We start from the raw sequence: 18,953 nt of genomic DNA, 5'->3' as shown, positions 1-18,953 counted from the left end.
TACAGTGGCAACGCCAGCTTTCAAAAACAGGGGTGGCCAAGAGGGGGCCGGATTTTCTTTTGAGGGGGCCAAAGTAAAGCGAAACTATAGTTCTGCTAATCTTTTGTATGCCAAATTTTAGCGGGGGCCCGGCCCCCTCCCCTGGCCCCCGCCCTAGCGTCGCCACTGCCTACATATATGTAGGCAGTATAAAACAGACTTATATATAAGTCTGTTTTATAGATAGGTATGTTATAAGTTTAATATTGTTGCCTCCTGTCTTGTGCTTTGTTGTCTTTCCTAATTTTGCTTTGTAGCTTGATTTCCATTTGGATTTTTCATGACGTTGTTTTCTGTTGTTATTGATATTTCACTCAATGAGTTGTTTTCAATGTATGTTCTATTTTTAGCCTTGAAAAAGACCAGAAATAAAGGTCGAAACGTAGGCATTTCATAACGGAATTTCATTTCCCTAGCTGATATTTGGGATTTATTCGAAATGTATAAGGCCCATTATATTAAGTCAATGTAGTATTCTTCAGTTGAATGAATTTGTTCTATATACAATCAAATATTATCTGGCCCAATAATTTTAATTTTGACCAAGTATCAGTTCAGTCAATTTGTATTATTAAGTTCTATGGTAAAGCCATATGGTTCGCCATTTTTATGCTCAATTTGAACGAATTGGCGCCACTGTGTTTTATTGAGTCACTGTAGCATTGAGTAGCTACCAAAGTGTAGCAGAGTTCATAGTTTTAGCTTTGTTCACTAAAGTAAGCCATCATTACGTTTACAGTGTACTGAGATGTTTGTAACACTGGTGTGCTCACTTACTCTTGAAAAACCCTAAAGATTACTGTGGCGACTTTTGAAAGGACCCGTCATCTTGGATTTTAATAAATAGTATTGGACTTTGGTCACCTTTCACTTGATTTCAGCATAGTTTCTTATGGCGCTTACGTCGTCTTTCAGTCAATATCATTTTGAGGTTAAAACAAAAGTCCATCGACTCTTGACAGAACGAATGAAAATTTTAAAATGATGTCGTTGATTGATCAATTCTTTGTATAGCGCCACCTTAAGGAAGAAAAAAGAAAAGGGACCCATGCCGAGCCGAGTCGCCAGAATTATCTTAAACAAAATCTAATCAGTTAACAGTATGTTAGACATCTACTATACCTTTTACTTTCCTTGAATTATAACATGTGATATAGAATTTATATTGCTTTTCATATTTCCCCCGCAACTTTTCTAGAAATAGGTTTAATGCCTCAACTTCAGCGGCGCTTGGAATTCCAGGTGGTGTACATGAAAAATGGCTACAATCATTTTCTTCTTCCATTTTTGCTGCTTCACTCTCACATACGATTATTATTTAGGAAAGTTTTCACCCGAATGAAATATGTCATTTACTCGTCGTCATTGTATTCTCTGGGCATATGCATATTTGATTTATTGTTAATAATTGGGAGAGCGAGCGTTTTTTATTTAGTAGCTTATAAGTGAGATTCATAGAAAGTCTGGTGTGTCTACTTACTCAGATTTATACCTACTTGATTTTGATAGATCGTTTAATTTAGCGCGATTCTTGACCTCAATAATAATAATACTTTAATAATAAATATACTTTGAGTATAGAATAATTATTTATATTATATATGCTCGTAACAATCTTTATATACAAAATAGGCTGTATGTCATGTGTAGATTATTGCTAAAAATAAAAGAATTTAGTGGAAGTAGGTATACATACCTGCTCTGTTCAGTGAAAGAGTGCTCAAAAACATATTAATATCTTGATATGCAAAAATTAGTTGCCTTAATCAACTTTTGAATCAATATTATTGAATTTGATATGTAATGAAATAAAAACCGAAAATTATTACTCCAGAATTTTAATCTTTCATTATAAATATACATCTTCATTTTGTACCTTATATTCATATTTTATAAATGGCATAACCTGAGTTACTTCCACCCATAGGTATTTAAACAAAAATCACAAAACGAATATGGGTTGATACTTACCACTATTTTTATATGCTAAAATCTTTTCATAATCTACAATAAAAAATAATAAAAATAATAGAGAATTTTTATAGTAATCACAAGTTCAGTCTGTTTTTATTTAATCAAAATTATTCCTCCATTTTTGATTAGCTTCTGTTTTAGCGTCTGGAACTAGCTGAGATCTTATACCCTCTAGGACATTATTGGTGGCTTCTGATGCAATAATTATTGGTTTTATAATATTTGATGGTATTTGTCGGGCTATACCTCCCACTACTCCAACCACCCCTTTTTGTTCATGCTCGCTTACAGCAACTTGCACAATTGTTTGAGCTGTGTCTCCAAAACCCTATGAGAAATTGGTGTCATTATGAATTATTCATGATTCAAGAACTACTCACTTCTTTAAACAACCAAAGAGCATTTGAAACGCCTTCTCTGATATCTTGGGGCTGTGAGTAATTTTTCTTTTTCTTCTTAGCATTGGTAATCTGTCTGACACTTGGTCCAGGGGAAAGAAAATCGTATAGAGTTTCAGCAGATGCCTATAATAAATATTAATTGCAGTGAAATTGGTATAAAAAAAAAAAATAGTAATACCTGTAAGAAGTTGAAAAATCTGCTAGTTATGGCAACTGTAGCTAATAAACTTGAAGTGGTAAACCTATTTGTACCTTTACGTAGACCCCTAACAATTCTTCCATCTTTCTGATATTGTTCAATAGGTAGCCAAAACAAATCTCGAATACCGCTAACTAAAAAAAATATACAAGTATTAACACAATGAAATTCATTATTTCTCTTTTGTCAAAATAATTTTCAACAAAAAATAGAAAATGTTTAATTTCTGGTATCTGTATTATACTCGTAGCACAGTTTCATTTTCACTTAGCTTTTCGTCAGAACCTTTTGCAGAGTAAGAATTACAATCCTAAAAGAAATGTATTCGCGTGAACAAAAAAAGGAAATTATTAAAAGATTTTTGAAGCTGACAGCGTGGTTGAGGTGATTAGGCGATTTATTTCTGTTCAACAAGTTTTGTCTATTCAATAAGTTTTGAATATTTTTCGTTTTGAAAATTCCGTTTGCGTTAACATTAATTGTAGTAAATGATATTGTGACGATAAAGAGACACATACCCCCTGACAAAACAGTTGAAAGGGATTTAAATATATGAGCTTTTATAGGAGCATATGAGCCTATTCCCAGCAATCAAAATGGCATTTCAGATCAGGCAATTGGAGTTTTGTGAGATTATTTGACCAAAAATACTTTTTAAAGGGGATTGGTATCACTTTACGACTTCAAATATTCTGAATGATGAATAGTGAAAAAACACAGTGATGCTGAAAATCTCAAAAAACTTAAACGTTTTCAAAGCAAAGATATTTATGAAGTATCTTTTATTTTTTATGTTAAAACTAAAAGCTTTAAAAAACAGGTTATTTGAAAAACAAACTTAGAACAAGCTCAGAAAAATCAAACATCCTGACTAACAATATTTTTCATTTCGATATCAAGCAATAAGCTTACTTTATACAAAAAAGATTCCCTTGACCCTGAGTAGACATAATGAGATATGTTTAAACAATCAGTTTCTGCATGATCAAAGAAGGTGGGAAATTACACCTTTCGATTTAGCGTAAACAAGTCATAGCACTCGATACTCAAATGTCACGTTATGTTTGATGCATATCTTTAATGTCTGATGAAATTTTGAGGGTTATGTGTAAATTTTTAGTAAAAACAGCCCCTGACCTATGGTACAATCTTATGGGTAACATGCTCAAAAAATATTTATTAGAACACTCACGTAGCTGCACAACGGGCTGCATTGGACCTACACTGATAAGGACATTCTGAAGTTGATGTTTCTTGATGTCATTCAGCCATTCTTCTATAATATAATTGATAACCTTATCTAATCCAAGTATGCCATGACGGTGACAAACTCTCTTGAGTTTTATTTCAGAATTATTTATTTCTGCTAATCCCATAATTAGACTAAATGCCATTCCACTTACAGACCCATCTGCTGCTCCAACATGTTTACCCTTGTAATCGATCTTCACAAAAGATTCTGGACCGAATGAAACAGGCCTGGAAAAATATTTCAAACTTACTCCTTCAGTTGTTGTTATAGTGTATACATATAATATATTTAGGAACACCTATATATATATATATATATATATATTTCAACATATTGTGATCTGCATCTTAGGCGATTGCTTCTTGTACATATGTAGATAAGATCAGTTTAAAATTGGACGTAGATAAATAAAGTGCTCCCGAAAAATTAAGATTTTTAATTTATACCTTGCATATTCAAGAGTTATAACAGTGGCGACGAGGTTTTTTCAACTGTTTCGACGTCGAGTGAAAAAGTAAAATGACGGAGTCTGAAAAAAAGTTCACTATTGGTCATCTCAGAGAATTCGACGCCGTCAACAATGACTGGTCAATTTTCAAGCCCAGGTTATCAAATTTCTTCGAAACAAATAAAATCACGGACAGCGCAAGCCATTTTTCTAAATTTGTTGTCGGAACATTCATACAGGCTCATATTCAGCCTATGTATGCCTGGAGCTCCAGAATCGAAATGAATTGTTAGAACTTTTCAATTCACACTTTGGACAACAACAATCAATTTTTGCCGCAAGAAGTGAGTTCTACAGTTCTCATCAGCACCCTGATGAATCTATAAAAGAATGGGCCGTTCGAATTAGAAGTCTGGCAGCCAATTGCAAATTCAAACAAGAATTAAACATAAAAAAACATAAAAAAGAATAACACGGTAAGATTGTGTGGAGATTTCAAAATAACTCTCAATCCGGTTTTAGAATCCGATACGTATCCTTTACCAAAACCGGATGAATTGTTCAGTAAATTGGGGGGCGGTATAGTTATTTATAATACAAGTGCAGAAGGCATTGATATTCTTCCACGAGTTCAAAATTCAAAAACGAGCCACGAAGTGGCGAGTTTTGGAATGAACGAGTGGTAGAATGAGCCTTCTGTACGAGTATTATACATTATTTTGTCTAATTCATTGCATTTTCATTGAAATTAATGAAATATTTCCATAAATATATTTTAGTGATTTTTGCATTGAAAAATGTTGGTTGGCAGAACTGATTTCTTTAAGGCAAATTGATGAATTGACAGATAAAGCCATGGCGGAAACTTCGGAGTACCAACATAGAATAATAAAATATAACCATGAAAACTGTGCGTTTCTGATATATTCTCGCACGATTTTGTTCTACAAGATGTGGAAGAATGAACGGAATAACCACAGAATTAGAGAATAGTTATTTATAATACAAGTGCAGAAGGCATTGATATTCTTCCACGAGTTCAAAATTCAAAAACGAGCCACGAAGTGGCGAGTTTTGGAATGAACGAGTGGTAGAATGAGCCTTCTGTACGAGTATTATACATTATTTTCTCTAATTCATTGCATTTTCATTGAAATTAATGAAATATTTCCATAAATATATTTTAGTGATTTTTGCATTGAAAAATGTTGGTTGGCAGAACTGATTTCTTTAAGGCAAATTGATGAATTGGCAGATAAAGCCGTGGCGGAAAGTTCGGAGTGCCAACATAGAATAATAAAATATAACCATGAAAACTGTGCGTTTCTGATATATTCTCGCACGATTTTGTTCTACAAGATGTGGAAGAATGAACGGAATAACCACAGAATTAGAGAATAGTTATTTATAATACAAGTGCAGAAGGCATTGATATTCTTCCACGAGTTCAAAATTCAAAAACGAGCCACGAAGTGGCGAGTTTTGGAATGAACGAGTGGTAGAATGAGCCTTCTGTACGAGTATTATACATTATTTTCTCTAATTCATTGCATTTTCATTGAAATTAATGAAATATTTCCATAAATATATTTTAGTGATTTTTGCATTGAAAAATGTTGGTTGGCAGAACTGATTTCTTTAAGGCAAATTGATGAATTGACAGATAAAGCCGTGGCGGAAAGTTCGGAGTACCAACATAGAATAATAAAATATAACCATGAAAACTGTGCGTTTCTGATATATTCTCGCACGATTTTGTTCTACAAGATGTGGAAGAATGAACGGAATAACCACAGAATTAGAGAATAGTTATTTATAATACAAGTGCAGAAGGCATTGATATTCTTCCACGAGTTCAAAATTCAAAAACGAGCCACGAAGTGGCGAGTTTTGGAATGAACGAGTGGTAGAATGAGCCTTCTGTACGAGTATTATACATTATTTTCTCTAATTCATTGCATTTTCATTGAAATTAATGAAATATTTCCATAAATATATTTTAGTGATTTTTGCATTGAAAAATGTTGGTTGGCAGAACTGATTTCTTTAAGGCAAATTGATGAATTGACAGATAAAGCCGTGGCGGAAAGTTCGGAGTACCAACATAGAATAATAAAATATAACCATGAAAACTGTGCGTTTCTGATATATTCTCGCACGATTTTGTTCTACAAGATGTGGAAGAATGAACGGAATAACCACAGAATTAGAGAATAGTTATTTATAATACAAGTGCAGAAGGCATTGATATTCTTCCACGAGTTCAAAATTCAAAAACGAGCCACGAAGTGGCGAGTTTTGGAATGAACGAGTGGTAGAATGAGCCTTCTGTACGAGTATTATACATTATTTTCTCTAATTCATTGCATTTTCATTGAAATTAATGAAATATTTCCATAAATATATTTTAGTGATTTTTGCATTGAAAAATGTTGGTTGGCAGAACTGATTTCTTTAAGGCAAATTGATGAATTGGCAGATAAAGCCGTGGCGGAAAGTTCGGAGTGCCAACATAGAATAATAAAATATAACCATGAAAACTGTGCGTTTCTGATATATTCTCGCACGATTTTGTTCTACAAGATGTGGAAGAATGAACGGAATAACCACAGAATTAGAGAATAGTTATTTATAATACAAGTGCAGAAGGCATTGATATTCCTCCACGAGTTCAAAATTCAAAAACGAGCCACGAAGTGGCGAGTTTTGGAATGAACGAGTGGTAGAATGAGCCTTCTGTACGAGTATTATACATTATTTTCTCTAATTCATTGCATTTTCATTGAAATTAATGAAATATTTCCATAAATATGTCTTAGTGATTTTTGCATTGAAAAATATTGGTTGGCAGAACTGATTTCTTTAAGGCAAATTGATGAATTGACAGATAAAGCCGTGGCGGAAAGTTCGGAGTACCACCATAGAATAATAAAATATAACCATGAAAACTGTGCGTTTCTGATATATTCTCGCACGATTTTGTTCTACAAGATGTGGAAGAATGAACGGAATAACCACAGAATTAGAGAAAAAGATTTTCCAAACTTGATTTAAGTTTTGCCTATCAACAAATTCTGTTAGAAGAAAATTCGGTTCCTTTAGCGACTATTAATACTCATCTTGGTTTATTTCGATATAATCGATTACCTTTTGGTATCAAAAGTGCACCTTCTTTTTTTCAAGGAACCATGGAAATGCATTTGAATAGATTGTATCAGGTTCTAGCCAAATTGCAAGAATCAGGTTTGAAAATTTCGGCGGAGAAGTGCAAAGGACCCCGCACGTTTAGTATGGGAAATGGCTTTCCGTGAATTTGGCTGAATTTTTGATATGTTGTAGCTCTTGATGAACTGATCAGAAAAGTCCTTAGCCACAAAGCTCAAAAATGGACAGTTTTCGAGATATGGAGCTTTGAAAATGGATTTTTTCATAATAATAATAGCAATAATGATAATAAACAAAAAACAATTTAAAATTATATTGGATTTCTTGCGATTGTTAATATAATTTTAAATTGTTTTTTGTTTATTATCATTATTGTTATTATTATTATTAATGTTACTCTTATTATTCTATTGTTTTTGATTGATCTTCTCATTCGTTTTGCCAACGATCATATTATTAAATAGTATTCATTCGTATGTGTGAAGTTCAAAAAGTTCATAGAAAAAAAAATTATTTTCAAGAATTCGTGGGTAAATATCGGAAGTTCCATTCATAGTTAGCTTCCAACACTTGGACTTCTATATTCTACCAGGATAGTACTATATTGTATCAAAACTGCAGACATTTTCACGGATTCGTTTGTCTGTGAGATGCTATCATCAATTTCGAGACATTCTGAGGAAAATGTCTTGGCACCCCATTGTCAGATTATCGAGATTTGTGAGAAACAAATCACATATCATATGTAAATGACATCAATAGTGATCACAATTAATATCCCTGAGGATATATGATTATGATTTTCCCATTTTCCCCCATTACAGCTCGCGATGCCTGGTTATGAACATTTCGGCTAACATATTTGATATTATTGGACATCAGATTGGATTCAGTTATTATGGTCTCTCTTAAAAAAAATCTCAAAATATGTCGTTCCTCGGTCATGTGAATTATTCTGGCGTCATCTTGTGGCATGAAAAGATGTTTGGAAGATCTTGGATTTTGTATCTCATTTCATAGCCAATGTGGAGCAGTGTATAAAAAATTATCGATGGCGGTGCCTAATATAACCAAGGAAGATCATTTCTCAGTCGGGTTCTGGCCGCCGAACATCCAAATTACATCAAAACCAGAAATGAGAGCTCCCCGATTGATGAGCAAAAACCCCGAAAATTGGAAAAAATCCATTTTCAAAGCTCCATATCTCGAAAACTGTCCATTTTTGAGCTTTGTGGCCAAGGACTTTTCTGATCAGTTCATCAAGAACTACATCTCAAAAATTCAGCCAAATTCACGGAAAGCCATTTCCCATACTAAACGTGCGGGGTCCTTTGTCGAAGAATCGGTGCAGTATTTAGGTTATAGAATAGATGCTGAAGGGTTGCATCCTAGTGATGCGAAAATTGAAGCCATACGCTCAGCACCTATTCCTGAGAATATTACCCAATTAAAATCCTTTCTAGGACTCCTTAATTTTTATGGTAAGTTCATACGAGATTTGGCTTCACATTTAACTCCCTTGTATAATTTATTGAAAAAATCGATAAAATGGATTTGGACGGACGAGTGTAAACTTGCATTCGATTTCGTTAAATCAAAATTGACGTCGGACCAGGGGCGGATCCAGGGGGGGGGGGTGGCATGGGGGCCATGCCCCCCCCCCCTCGCAGACCTTATAAATATAAAAATGTATCCTGAATCTTCGAAAAAAATGTGTGGGCACTTAGAAGGGTGAAAGATTGGATATGATCTAGAATAGTTGAATGGATCTAGAAATGTTGAATGTATTGATATTAATGCATATACACAGGACCATTTGCAGCAGTCTGAATGTTGAAAATATTATCCAAAGATACGCTAGTCAAAAAAATAGGAGACTAGAATTTGTTATTGAGTTTTTAATATTTGATCATATGTTTTTATTTAATAGTGCTGTAAAAAAGGATCCATTATTTTTCCAATAGATGGCTTTAGTTATCTGTATCTCGCGTTCTACGAGTCCGATCGGGTTCCACTATATGGCGTTATAAAAACGAGATTTCGCTCTACAAAATCATTCTGACAGTTTTGTGATAAGTTGACTCAGTTAAGTTTGAGCGCGCCACAAAGATAAACACAAGCAAAAAAAATACGCTATATTTTATAGTTTTTCTTAGATAGAGGCGAAAATACAAGCCAGGCGGCTGAAAATGTGAATAGTGTTTATTGACCTGATACTATAATAGTCAATCATGTGCAATATTGGTTTCGTAGTTTCGATGTCAAAGATGCACCACGCACTGAAAGGCCAATTGTCGTAAATATAGATAAAATCATGGACATTGTCGAGTCCTGTTTCGATTGCTCAAGAGCTTAAGAGTGCACAATGAACTGTTTGGAACACTTTTTGCATAAGGCTGATCTCAAGAAGATGCTAGATGTATGGGATCCACATGAATTATCGCAAAACACCGCATGGACCGATTTTCCACTGCGAATCACTGCAAAATCGCCCCATTTTTGAAACGCTTAGTAACTGGTGATGAAAAGTGGATCATTTACGACAAAGTCAAGCAAAAACGGTCGTGGTCCAAACGCGGTGAGCCATCGGAAACGGTCGAGAAGATTTTGCTGTGTGTTTAGTGAGATTGGAAGGGAATTATCTACGAAGAGCTGCTCCCCTAAGGCACAACTGTTAACTTGGAACTGTAGTTATCAAACGAAACAGCGGATATTTGACCTGAATTGGATCATTCTAACTATGGTAATTGAAGCCTTGTTCTTCATGCAAAAATAATGGATTTCTTTTTACTACTCCTTATACTTCCATGCGCCTGAGTTTTCTTGTGAAATAAATTTACATATGTTAATGAAATATGTGAAATTTTTTTAATCTAAAAATTTTGGAAACTGAATATGATATGATTTACAAAAATACATCTTTCTATGAAAAAAACACAGTACAGTAGGTACCAACAAAAAAATTCCGCCATTTTGCTAACCTATATGAGGTGTGACTTTCTATGGCCCCCCCTCAAACATCGCCTGGATCCGCCCCTGCGTCGGATGATGTCTTGGTATCATTCCGACGGTAATGAAAAACCCTTAGCTTATGCATCGAGGACATTAAATTCCAGCGAGAGAGCATATTCTCAAATAGAAAAAGAAGTATTTTACATTATTTTCGGATTGAATAAATTCAATGATTATTTATATGGAAATGAGTTCGTTTTAGAAACAGATCATCGACCACTTACACATATTTTTTCACCGAATAAAGATATCCCGCATTTCTCGGCGAATCGGTTACGTCGTTGGGCTGTAATTTTATCAAATTATAATTACACGATTAAATACGTTAAATCGGAGAAAAATCAAGCCGACGGTTTATCACGATTACCCATATGGATAAATTATAAACACATGTTTGATATTGATTCTGAGTTCCATTATGTTAATTTCATTGAGGAAGCAGCCGAGTTATCAATTGAATTTAAAGATGTGCAGGAAGCCACAAAAAACGATAATTTCATCACAATAATTATTAGTCTTGTTCGAAATTATTCCTGGCCTTTATATTGCTACAACTCGAATAAATTTAAATCATATGTTCGAAAACGATTTGAGTTATCGGTAGATTCGAATTGTTTGTTTTGGAATAATAGAATTTTCATTTCTACGAAACTGAGAAAAATTTGTTTGCAAAATTTACATCGTACACATCTGGGTACTTCAAAAATGAAAGGCATCGCTAAATCTTATTTTTGGTGGCCAAAAATGGATGCTGAAATTGAAAAGATTACACAAAATTGTAAAACTTGTAGTTTAAGTTTGTCCAGGGTTAATCCTTCAAAAGCTGAATTATCGACTTGGCCCTGGCCTGAAAAACCGTGGTCAAGATTGCACATTGATTTTTGCGGACCTTTCCGGAGTTTATATTTTTTCATAGTTGTTGATGCTCATTCGAAATGGCTAGAGGCGTACCCGATGAACAAGATAACTTCCCAAGCCACTATCAGGGTATTGAGAGAGATTTTTTCGCGTTTCGGACTTCCAAGAACAATCGTGTCGGATCAGGGAACGCAGTTCGAGTCACACGAGTTCCAAGATTTTATTGAGAAAAATAATATTGAACATTTAACAGGCTCTGCGTATCATCCTCAATCTAATGGTGAGGCAGAGGCGGGTGTTAAGATAATAAAAAACGGGTTAAAAAAATGTTTGAGGGACAATATCACTCAAGATATTAATTTTTTGCTAGCAAATTTCCTATTTGATTATCGAAACACTGTGCATTTTTCCACAGGTGTGACACCCTCCGAAATTCTATTCCGACATAAAGTTAGAACCCGATTCTGTTCATTATTGCCTGATAATGATATGTTAAGAAAGAATGTGGTGAAAAGTCAAGAAAGACAAAAATCATATTTTCACGAAAGAGAACGGAATCTTTTCAAATAAACGATAGAGTTTTAATAAAAGGTTACCAAGCGAACAAAGACTATTGGGAACCGGGTATCATAATATAAATTTATTTCAATAGAAACAACCTCTCAGTATTTTCAAACTGAAACATACATGATTCTGATAATGGGTAAACGCGGTAAAAAAATGTATGATGTTAAAATACAAAATGGGGCATTGATTACAACGCGTCATCTCGATCAAATCAGAAGGTTCCATGCTTTTCCAATACCAGTTTCAAATTCTGAAGGGGAAGCATCAGCAGATGTTATCCCCCAAGTCTCGACTTCAGGTGATGCTCCTAGACCGAAGCGCAATCGGAAAATACCTGATAGATTCGGATATTGAATTCTTCAACTAGCATAGATAAAATTTCTTTTTTTTGAATAATTGAGTAAATAATTAGTTGTTCTCCTGATTCAATTATGATATCGAAATTTCAGTTTGTGTTTCATGCATTTAGGGGAGAAGTGTTATAGTGTATACATATAGTATATTTAGGAATACCTATATATATATTTCAACATATTGTGATCTCCATCTTAGGCGATTGCTTCTTGTACATATGTAGATGAGATCAGTGTAAAATTGGACGTAGATAAATAAAGTGCTCCCGAAAAATTCAGAGTTTTAATTTACACCTTGCATATTCAAGAGTTATAACAGTTGTCATTTTAAATAAATTCACTGTGTATTTATCATTTATGGAAATAAAATATTAGACCTCCTCGGTGCCAGTTTGCTAAAAGTTGGCTTTACCACAGAGGTCAAAATTACCCTTTAAAGTTTACAATAATTAATTGGTCCTGGGTCGTCATGTCAGACGAGGCGAGCCGACATAAAAAAAAGTTCGGAACATTATTTTTTTTTGAAAAATATCAGAAATATCATATAAATTTGAATTCAAAAGCTAAATGTTTATTCACCTGAAAAATAAGGGACGATTGGAAGTATTATCGGAAGAACACTCTCTTTCTGAGGTTTCGGATGTTTCCCTACTACTTGAGTTTTCCAAATCTATTAAATTTTCATCTTCATCATCAGTTTGAGTCTTATATTTCTTTTTTCCACTCTTTTTCACTGCCAATTTTGGTTTTTGATGTATAGGTGTGCTATTCTTTGACGATGCTTTGGCAGTAGTTTTCTCTGAAATAATTAACATCGATAATATTTTTAAACGGTAAAATTATTGATTACATACCGTCATTAGACTTTTGACTCAATTCAGAAAAAAATTTCATGAGAAATTCTAATGATTCCTGGTCAATATAGAACCTTAGGGGCAGCAATGACACGCGTAAGGAACACTCAGTTTCTCCCATCATTTCAGAAGGTCTGATATCCACAGCTTCCACAGCAAACTGAAATATAAGTTTTCATAATGAAAAAATAATAAATCCATTCTGTCCCATAAAATATCCCAAATTGTTGAAAAAAGCCTTATAAAATAAAAAATTCAACTCGGGAATCGTACATGCATGTGAACAACCTGATCTAACGCGGTAAACGTAATAAAAAAATATAGGATATATAATCATAGAGTATGAAGGAAATACTTGTTGATATAAATTTTTTGGTTAATTTTACAGTTTCATCATCATATTTCTATTTGAAATAAAAAAGCTCAAATCTTCTAAGAGTTCCTATAACTAAAATGTACCGGGTTTTTCACTATAATTTGACCTCCCCCTTCAACTTTGTTACTAAAAGAGGTACAAAAAAATTTTTTCTACAAAAGTTTCACAAAATCGACTAGTGTTTTTTAAAATGGTTTCACAAAACGAAATATATACATAGTGAGCAGCAAATTGATTGCAACTTCATTTTTTCAAAAGGAACATTAAAAAAGGTGTTCAATTTTGATTAGTTTCATAGTATAAAGGGAAAACATAAATCAAAATTGGTACTTATCGAATTTGCCCTGATGTCACCTTCAGTTCTAAATATCTCAAAAATGTACCGGGTTTTTCACCATAATTTGACCCCCCCTTTAACTTTGTTACTGAAAGAGGTAAAAAAAAGTTTTCTACAAATGTTTCACGAAATCGACTAGTGTTTTTTAAAATGATTTCACAAAACGAATTATATACAGAGTGGACAACATATTGATTGCAACTTCATTGTTTCAAATGGAACACCATGTATATTTTTCTATATTTGACTAGCTCTTTTTCCCTGATTTCTAATATATAACATATGTTTGGTCTATCTCTCTTATTCTGAGTACCACAGAGTTTCAAATTAAGAACCACCTGGCATGCTCGGTAATCAGTTTTCAAGTGGTAGTCTGCGATAACTCAAAATGCCCTTTTTTGAGTTATCTCGTTGGCAACGCTATGACATACGTTTTTCACTATAAATTGGAATTGGATGATTTGGATGCAACTCCATATATTCTCTCCTTGTAGCTTTCTTATTCTTATTGTTCTTCACATAAAGTGAAAATATTTCAAATTTTTCTGCTTCTGTGTAGTGCATATTCGATGAATATTTTCATTCAATGACAATGTATGTCATATATCGTTGCCAACGAGATAACTCAAAAAAGGGCATTTTGAATTATCGCAGTCTTTCACTTGAAAACTGTTTACTTATGGCGTATTCGACTGGCAGCCCCAGTTCGAATTAATTCGAATTTTTGAAGAGCTAAATGACATAATTAGCTCGAATTAATTCGAACTGGTGCAGCCAGTAGAATACGCTATTAGCCTGCCGGGTTGTTCTTAAAATTTGAAACTCTGTGGTACTCTGAATAGGAAAGATACTCCAAACATATGTTATATATTCGAAATCAGGGAAAAAAGAGCTAGTCAAATATAGAAAAATATACAGGGTGTTCCATTTGAAAAAATGAAGTTGCAATTAATATGTTGCCCACTCTGTATATAATTCGTTTTGTGAAATAATTTCAAATAACACTAGTAGATTTCGTGAAACTTTTGTAGAAAACTTTTTTTTTACCTCTTTCAGTAACAAAGTTAAAGGGGGGGTCAAATTATGGTGAAAAACCCGGTACATTTTCGAGATATTTAAAACTGAAGGTGACATCAGGGCAAATTCTATAAGTACCAATTTTGATTTATGTTTTCCCTTTATACAATAAAACTAATCAAAATTGAATACCTTTTTAATGTTCCTTTTGTATAGAGTCGACTTAAAATGACACAAAGTTTCAATTATACAAAAAAGGTTACCGAAATGTAATATTTTAGTAAATGTTATAATTTTTCTTTTTTTTTTTTATATATTTATAACAAGATATCTATAAAACTATGAACCAAATTCAGAAAAATTTCGGAATTGTGAAACAAAAATTACAAGCACAAAACCGTGATGGATGACGAAAATATTGAAATTGTAATGCTACAAATACAAATTTAAACTATCCTAGAAGGATAACTTGTATAATCAATACAATGCAAAATCACGAGCGTTCAAATAAATTCGTGGTCAAGAGTGCTTTGACATTCTAGTGAGTTGAAGTTTTGTGTACAAAAGTTGTGCGCAATAGATTGGCACAGCACACTAGACCACGAATTTAAATGAACGCTCGTTACAATATGACAGATATGAAGTCTGGGCTCTTTTTTTTCTATTTGTTGGTTGTTAGCTCCTTCTCTAACCTTAAATTAAAGACATCCGTATTGTTCAACACAGTGAGATAATTTCTGTCTTCCTAACCTGGTCTAGTCGGTTTTTCACCTAAATTAAGTATTTAAGATAGACTAAACATAATAATTGACATACCATATAGCCTTGAGATTGTTTGGGTGTGCTCTCACTTGTGTATTGACATAAAAATTTGTTGAATTCACTACATTTCATTTTATCATTTATTTCAAATTCTTTGATTTGGAACACAAATCTATGAGCATAGTATCCTTTTTCGGGATAAAGGTCGAATTGGCACCGGACCTGAAAAAAATGGGATTATTGGAATTTTCAAGACCCCATATTCGATATATTAAGAATTTACAGTGAATTGGAAAAATAGCGATAATTCATAAAATTACTTATTCAAGTCATTATACTAATTCAGGAGTTGCAAACCTTATTGATGACTACTTCCATGAGAACATCCTTGTGTCTATTAATTCCACCAGAAAATTTCCAATCTTTTTCTGAAGTTGTATCGCGATAAGTCATAGCAGTAACAGATGTAAATTTTGAACAAAGCGATTCAGTATATTCAGTAGAAGCAATAGTTGAACAATTATCTTCACTTGATGAATGTCTTTCTCTTTTTTCCTTTTTCTTCTCTTCAGGTATATAGAAATCATTTCCTCCATAAATTTGCCATATTATATTTAATTCACACAAGGTGTACGTCTTTATCGGCAAGGGGAAGTTTTCTGGGGTTTTTAAGAGGTCTTTTTTTGACGCAGGAATAGTGAAATGATCTTCCGTTACTTTGACTTGTTCCGTTGTAAGCCATTCAAGATCGGGTATAGCATGATCTATATTCAATCCCCAGTTGTTATCTTTATCAATTATACAGAAGCTGTCTTCAAAATCGTCATCACTTGAATCGATGTCTCCAAGTTCTTCTTTTATCTGTGAGTAAAATCCTGAATTCCCATGATATTTTGGCTGTTTTTGTGGTTCTGGAAAAAAAATTGAATGAAATGCTCTCATTAGTGGTTTTCAAAAATAATCAAAAATATATTCTTCATCCAATCTCACTCAAATTATTTTGTACGGGTAGTATAAAGAATGATTCTTTATAATATGATATCAATTACAAAAAATAGTGGAGAAAAATTATCCTTTAACAATTTGGCTGCTAGGATTAATTTTTTATAGAATTAACAGTTGTATTCAGAATCAGAATAAATATTCAAAGATAAACTATTATTATAAATGTCGCGACCGATGGCGGGAATTGGTGAAATATTTTTTACTTTACTTCAAATATCTGATTAATTTTTCGATCTGGCAACATAGAAGCCATTTTGATGTAGCATGTTCGAGGGATCATATTTTTTTTATTTATTTATTCCTGACCCTTAAACAGCTGAAAGCTGGTATCAGAGCCTACCTATTCTACTTGATTACCCATATCTTTAATGTAATAAATGTCTTTTAGCTTTTTACAACTGAATAGCTTACCTGAACGTCTTAAAATTTTGCACAAGGATTGTTGGGAATTACAGCTAAATTTTTTTTTCCAAAAATTACACAAAAAGAAAATGTGAATAGTGGAAACAATTCACATTAAAGTACATGTAGAGAATTTGTGGGAAATAAAAATGGTAGAACATGCATTATTGATCATCAAATAATTTTGAAAAGTCAGATATTTGTGCGGATACAGAGATTACTTAGATTGTTGATAACCTAAGAGACTTGTGATAATTGAGAGAATGTAGAAGTTGATTGGAATATTGATATTACAGAAGATATTCTGATGTGAAGTCGAGAGAATTTGAGTGCTTATTCATTCATAAGTCAATTTCATCTTTAAAGAGCACAAAGCACGTCAGTGCTTTTCTCATTCTGTTCTACTAGAATTTTTTATGATTTCGACGGTATCAATACGATTTTGCACAAAGCTTGAAAATATTATTTTAAAAAAATACGTTCAAAATCTCATTTCTGTCGGTTTAGTTAAAACGGAAAGATTAGGTTTTTTTATTTTATTTTTGAATTTTCTCTGATCACACAAAAAAAATGTGATTTCGCATATTAACGAAACCCTTTTTCGGATTTGCAAGTTTCTAGGTCTTCAACGACAGTATTCAAATTCGAAAATTACAGACTGAGAAAATCTATTTCTATTGGTTTTAAGTTATTGAGTTTTTTCAAAAAGTTAATAATAGAACTATCAGATCTCCTAGAGGGCGAAGGAATTATTATTGTCCAAGTCCAAGAGATGCGTTATGAAAGTAAATGATTTCTCGGATGCGAGGCAATTTCCAGGAAGAACAGTTATCTCTTCAAAGATGAGCATGCAAGCGAAACTGAGGATAAGAGCTGGTCATCAAATAAATATATGTATATTAAGAGCTCACTTTTTTCTTCTTTTTCTTCATAAATGGCATCTCCAATCAAGGAGTTTATTTCTTGTCTCTGTTTTTCTGATACTTCACAAATTTCTAATGTTTGTTGATCAACTGGAATGAGTTCCTGATCACCAGGGCCATGCCTAGGACTGGGATAAGGGCTGCTAGATTCGGATGATGCATTTGATGTTGAATCACCATCTGAGGCAATATAACTAATCAGTTCAGTGAGAGCTTTCATTGAATCAGAGCAGGCGTGAATATGCAATTTATCTGTTGTAATTCTCAAACTTGAACGAGGCTTGGTTTTGTGGTTCTGGAATACAATAAAGAAAGTTCAACATGAATATTTTTAGTATTCATATTCTTTAGTCAAATCATATTTGAGTTACATAGAAGAATGAATATTCAACTAAATTATTTTATTTCGACAATTTTTAACAGACATCCTTGAGTAAAAAATGCCAATGTTTAAAATATAGTTTTCTTAAACCTTTTCACTCTAATGAAGCGAAAATTAATTAATAATTAATTACAAAATCAATTTAATTGCACATATGCAATTTTCTGAGTCATTGATAGTTGTAGATTAGAAGACCTCATTTTTCTGATTCAAAAAAAGAACATCAAATGTCCTGTTATTCCTTCGTTTTAGAAAAATACCAAAATTTTGAAGTGCTGTTATTTTTGAACCGTTGAAGCTTATGGGCTGATTTTCTGTGTAATAATGCACTATAGCAACCTCTATCTGTAAGCTATATATTCAATAAATAAATCGGTAGCATAGCAAAAACAATCCCTTTTGGTCTATGTGAAAAAAATATTTTGATCTAATTATCTCGTAATTATTTTTCTTGAAGAGAAGGAGAAATAACATGTTCCATTAGAAGTGGAAGGTATTTATACTTGAAACTATAATTTGTCAAAGATACGCTTAACTAAATTTCCACGTAATCAATGAACCATATTATTTCAGTTTTATTGACTTGAATCGTTTTGAGGTAAAATTTGAGTGGAAATTTGGTTAAGT

General features: G+C 33.0%; 1 protein-coding gene across 3 annotated transcripts in view; it reads right to left on the bottom strand.

The window, feature by feature from the left end:
• Nucleotides 1-1,861: 1,861 nt before the first annotated feature.
• The window catches only part of LOC123675503 (autophagy-related protein 2 homolog B), a 37,078-nt gene continuing 19,986 nt past the window's right edge, over nucleotides 1,862-18,953 (bottom strand). For all 3 annotated transcript variants that reach the window (XM_045610865.1, XM_045610878.1, XM_045610870.1), the window contains 9 exons: nucleotides 17,933-18,239; nucleotides 15,972-16,525; nucleotides 15,669-15,836; nucleotides 13,123-13,282; nucleotides 12,848-13,067; nucleotides 3,806-4,092; nucleotides 2,593-2,747; nucleotides 2,394-2,537; nucleotides 1,862-2,341 (listed from right to left, as the gene is read on the bottom strand). In XM_045610865.1, coding sequence (XP_045466821.1) covers nucleotides 2,111-2,341; nucleotides 2,394-2,537; nucleotides 2,593-2,747; nucleotides 3,806-4,092; nucleotides 12,848-13,067; nucleotides 13,123-13,282; nucleotides 15,669-15,836; nucleotides 15,972-16,525; nucleotides 17,933-18,239 — 2,226 coding nt within the window. In that variant the 3' untranslated portion in view covers nucleotides 1,862-2,110. The remainder of the gene's footprint in view (nucleotides 2,342-2,393; nucleotides 2,538-2,592; nucleotides 2,748-3,805; nucleotides 4,093-12,847; nucleotides 13,068-13,122; nucleotides 13,283-15,668; nucleotides 15,837-15,971; nucleotides 16,526-17,932; nucleotides 18,240-18,953) is intronic.

Source organism: Harmonia axyridis, chromosome 1, assembly GCF_914767665.1.
Source record: "Harmonia axyridis chromosome 1, icHarAxyr1.1, whole genome shotgun sequence".
Lineage (NCBI taxonomy): Eukaryota > Metazoa > Arthropoda > Insecta > Coleoptera > Coccinellidae > Harmonia > Harmonia axyridis.
The sequence above is the reverse complement of the archived record's forward strand: the minus strand, read 5'-3'. Positions and strand labels throughout refer to the sequence as shown.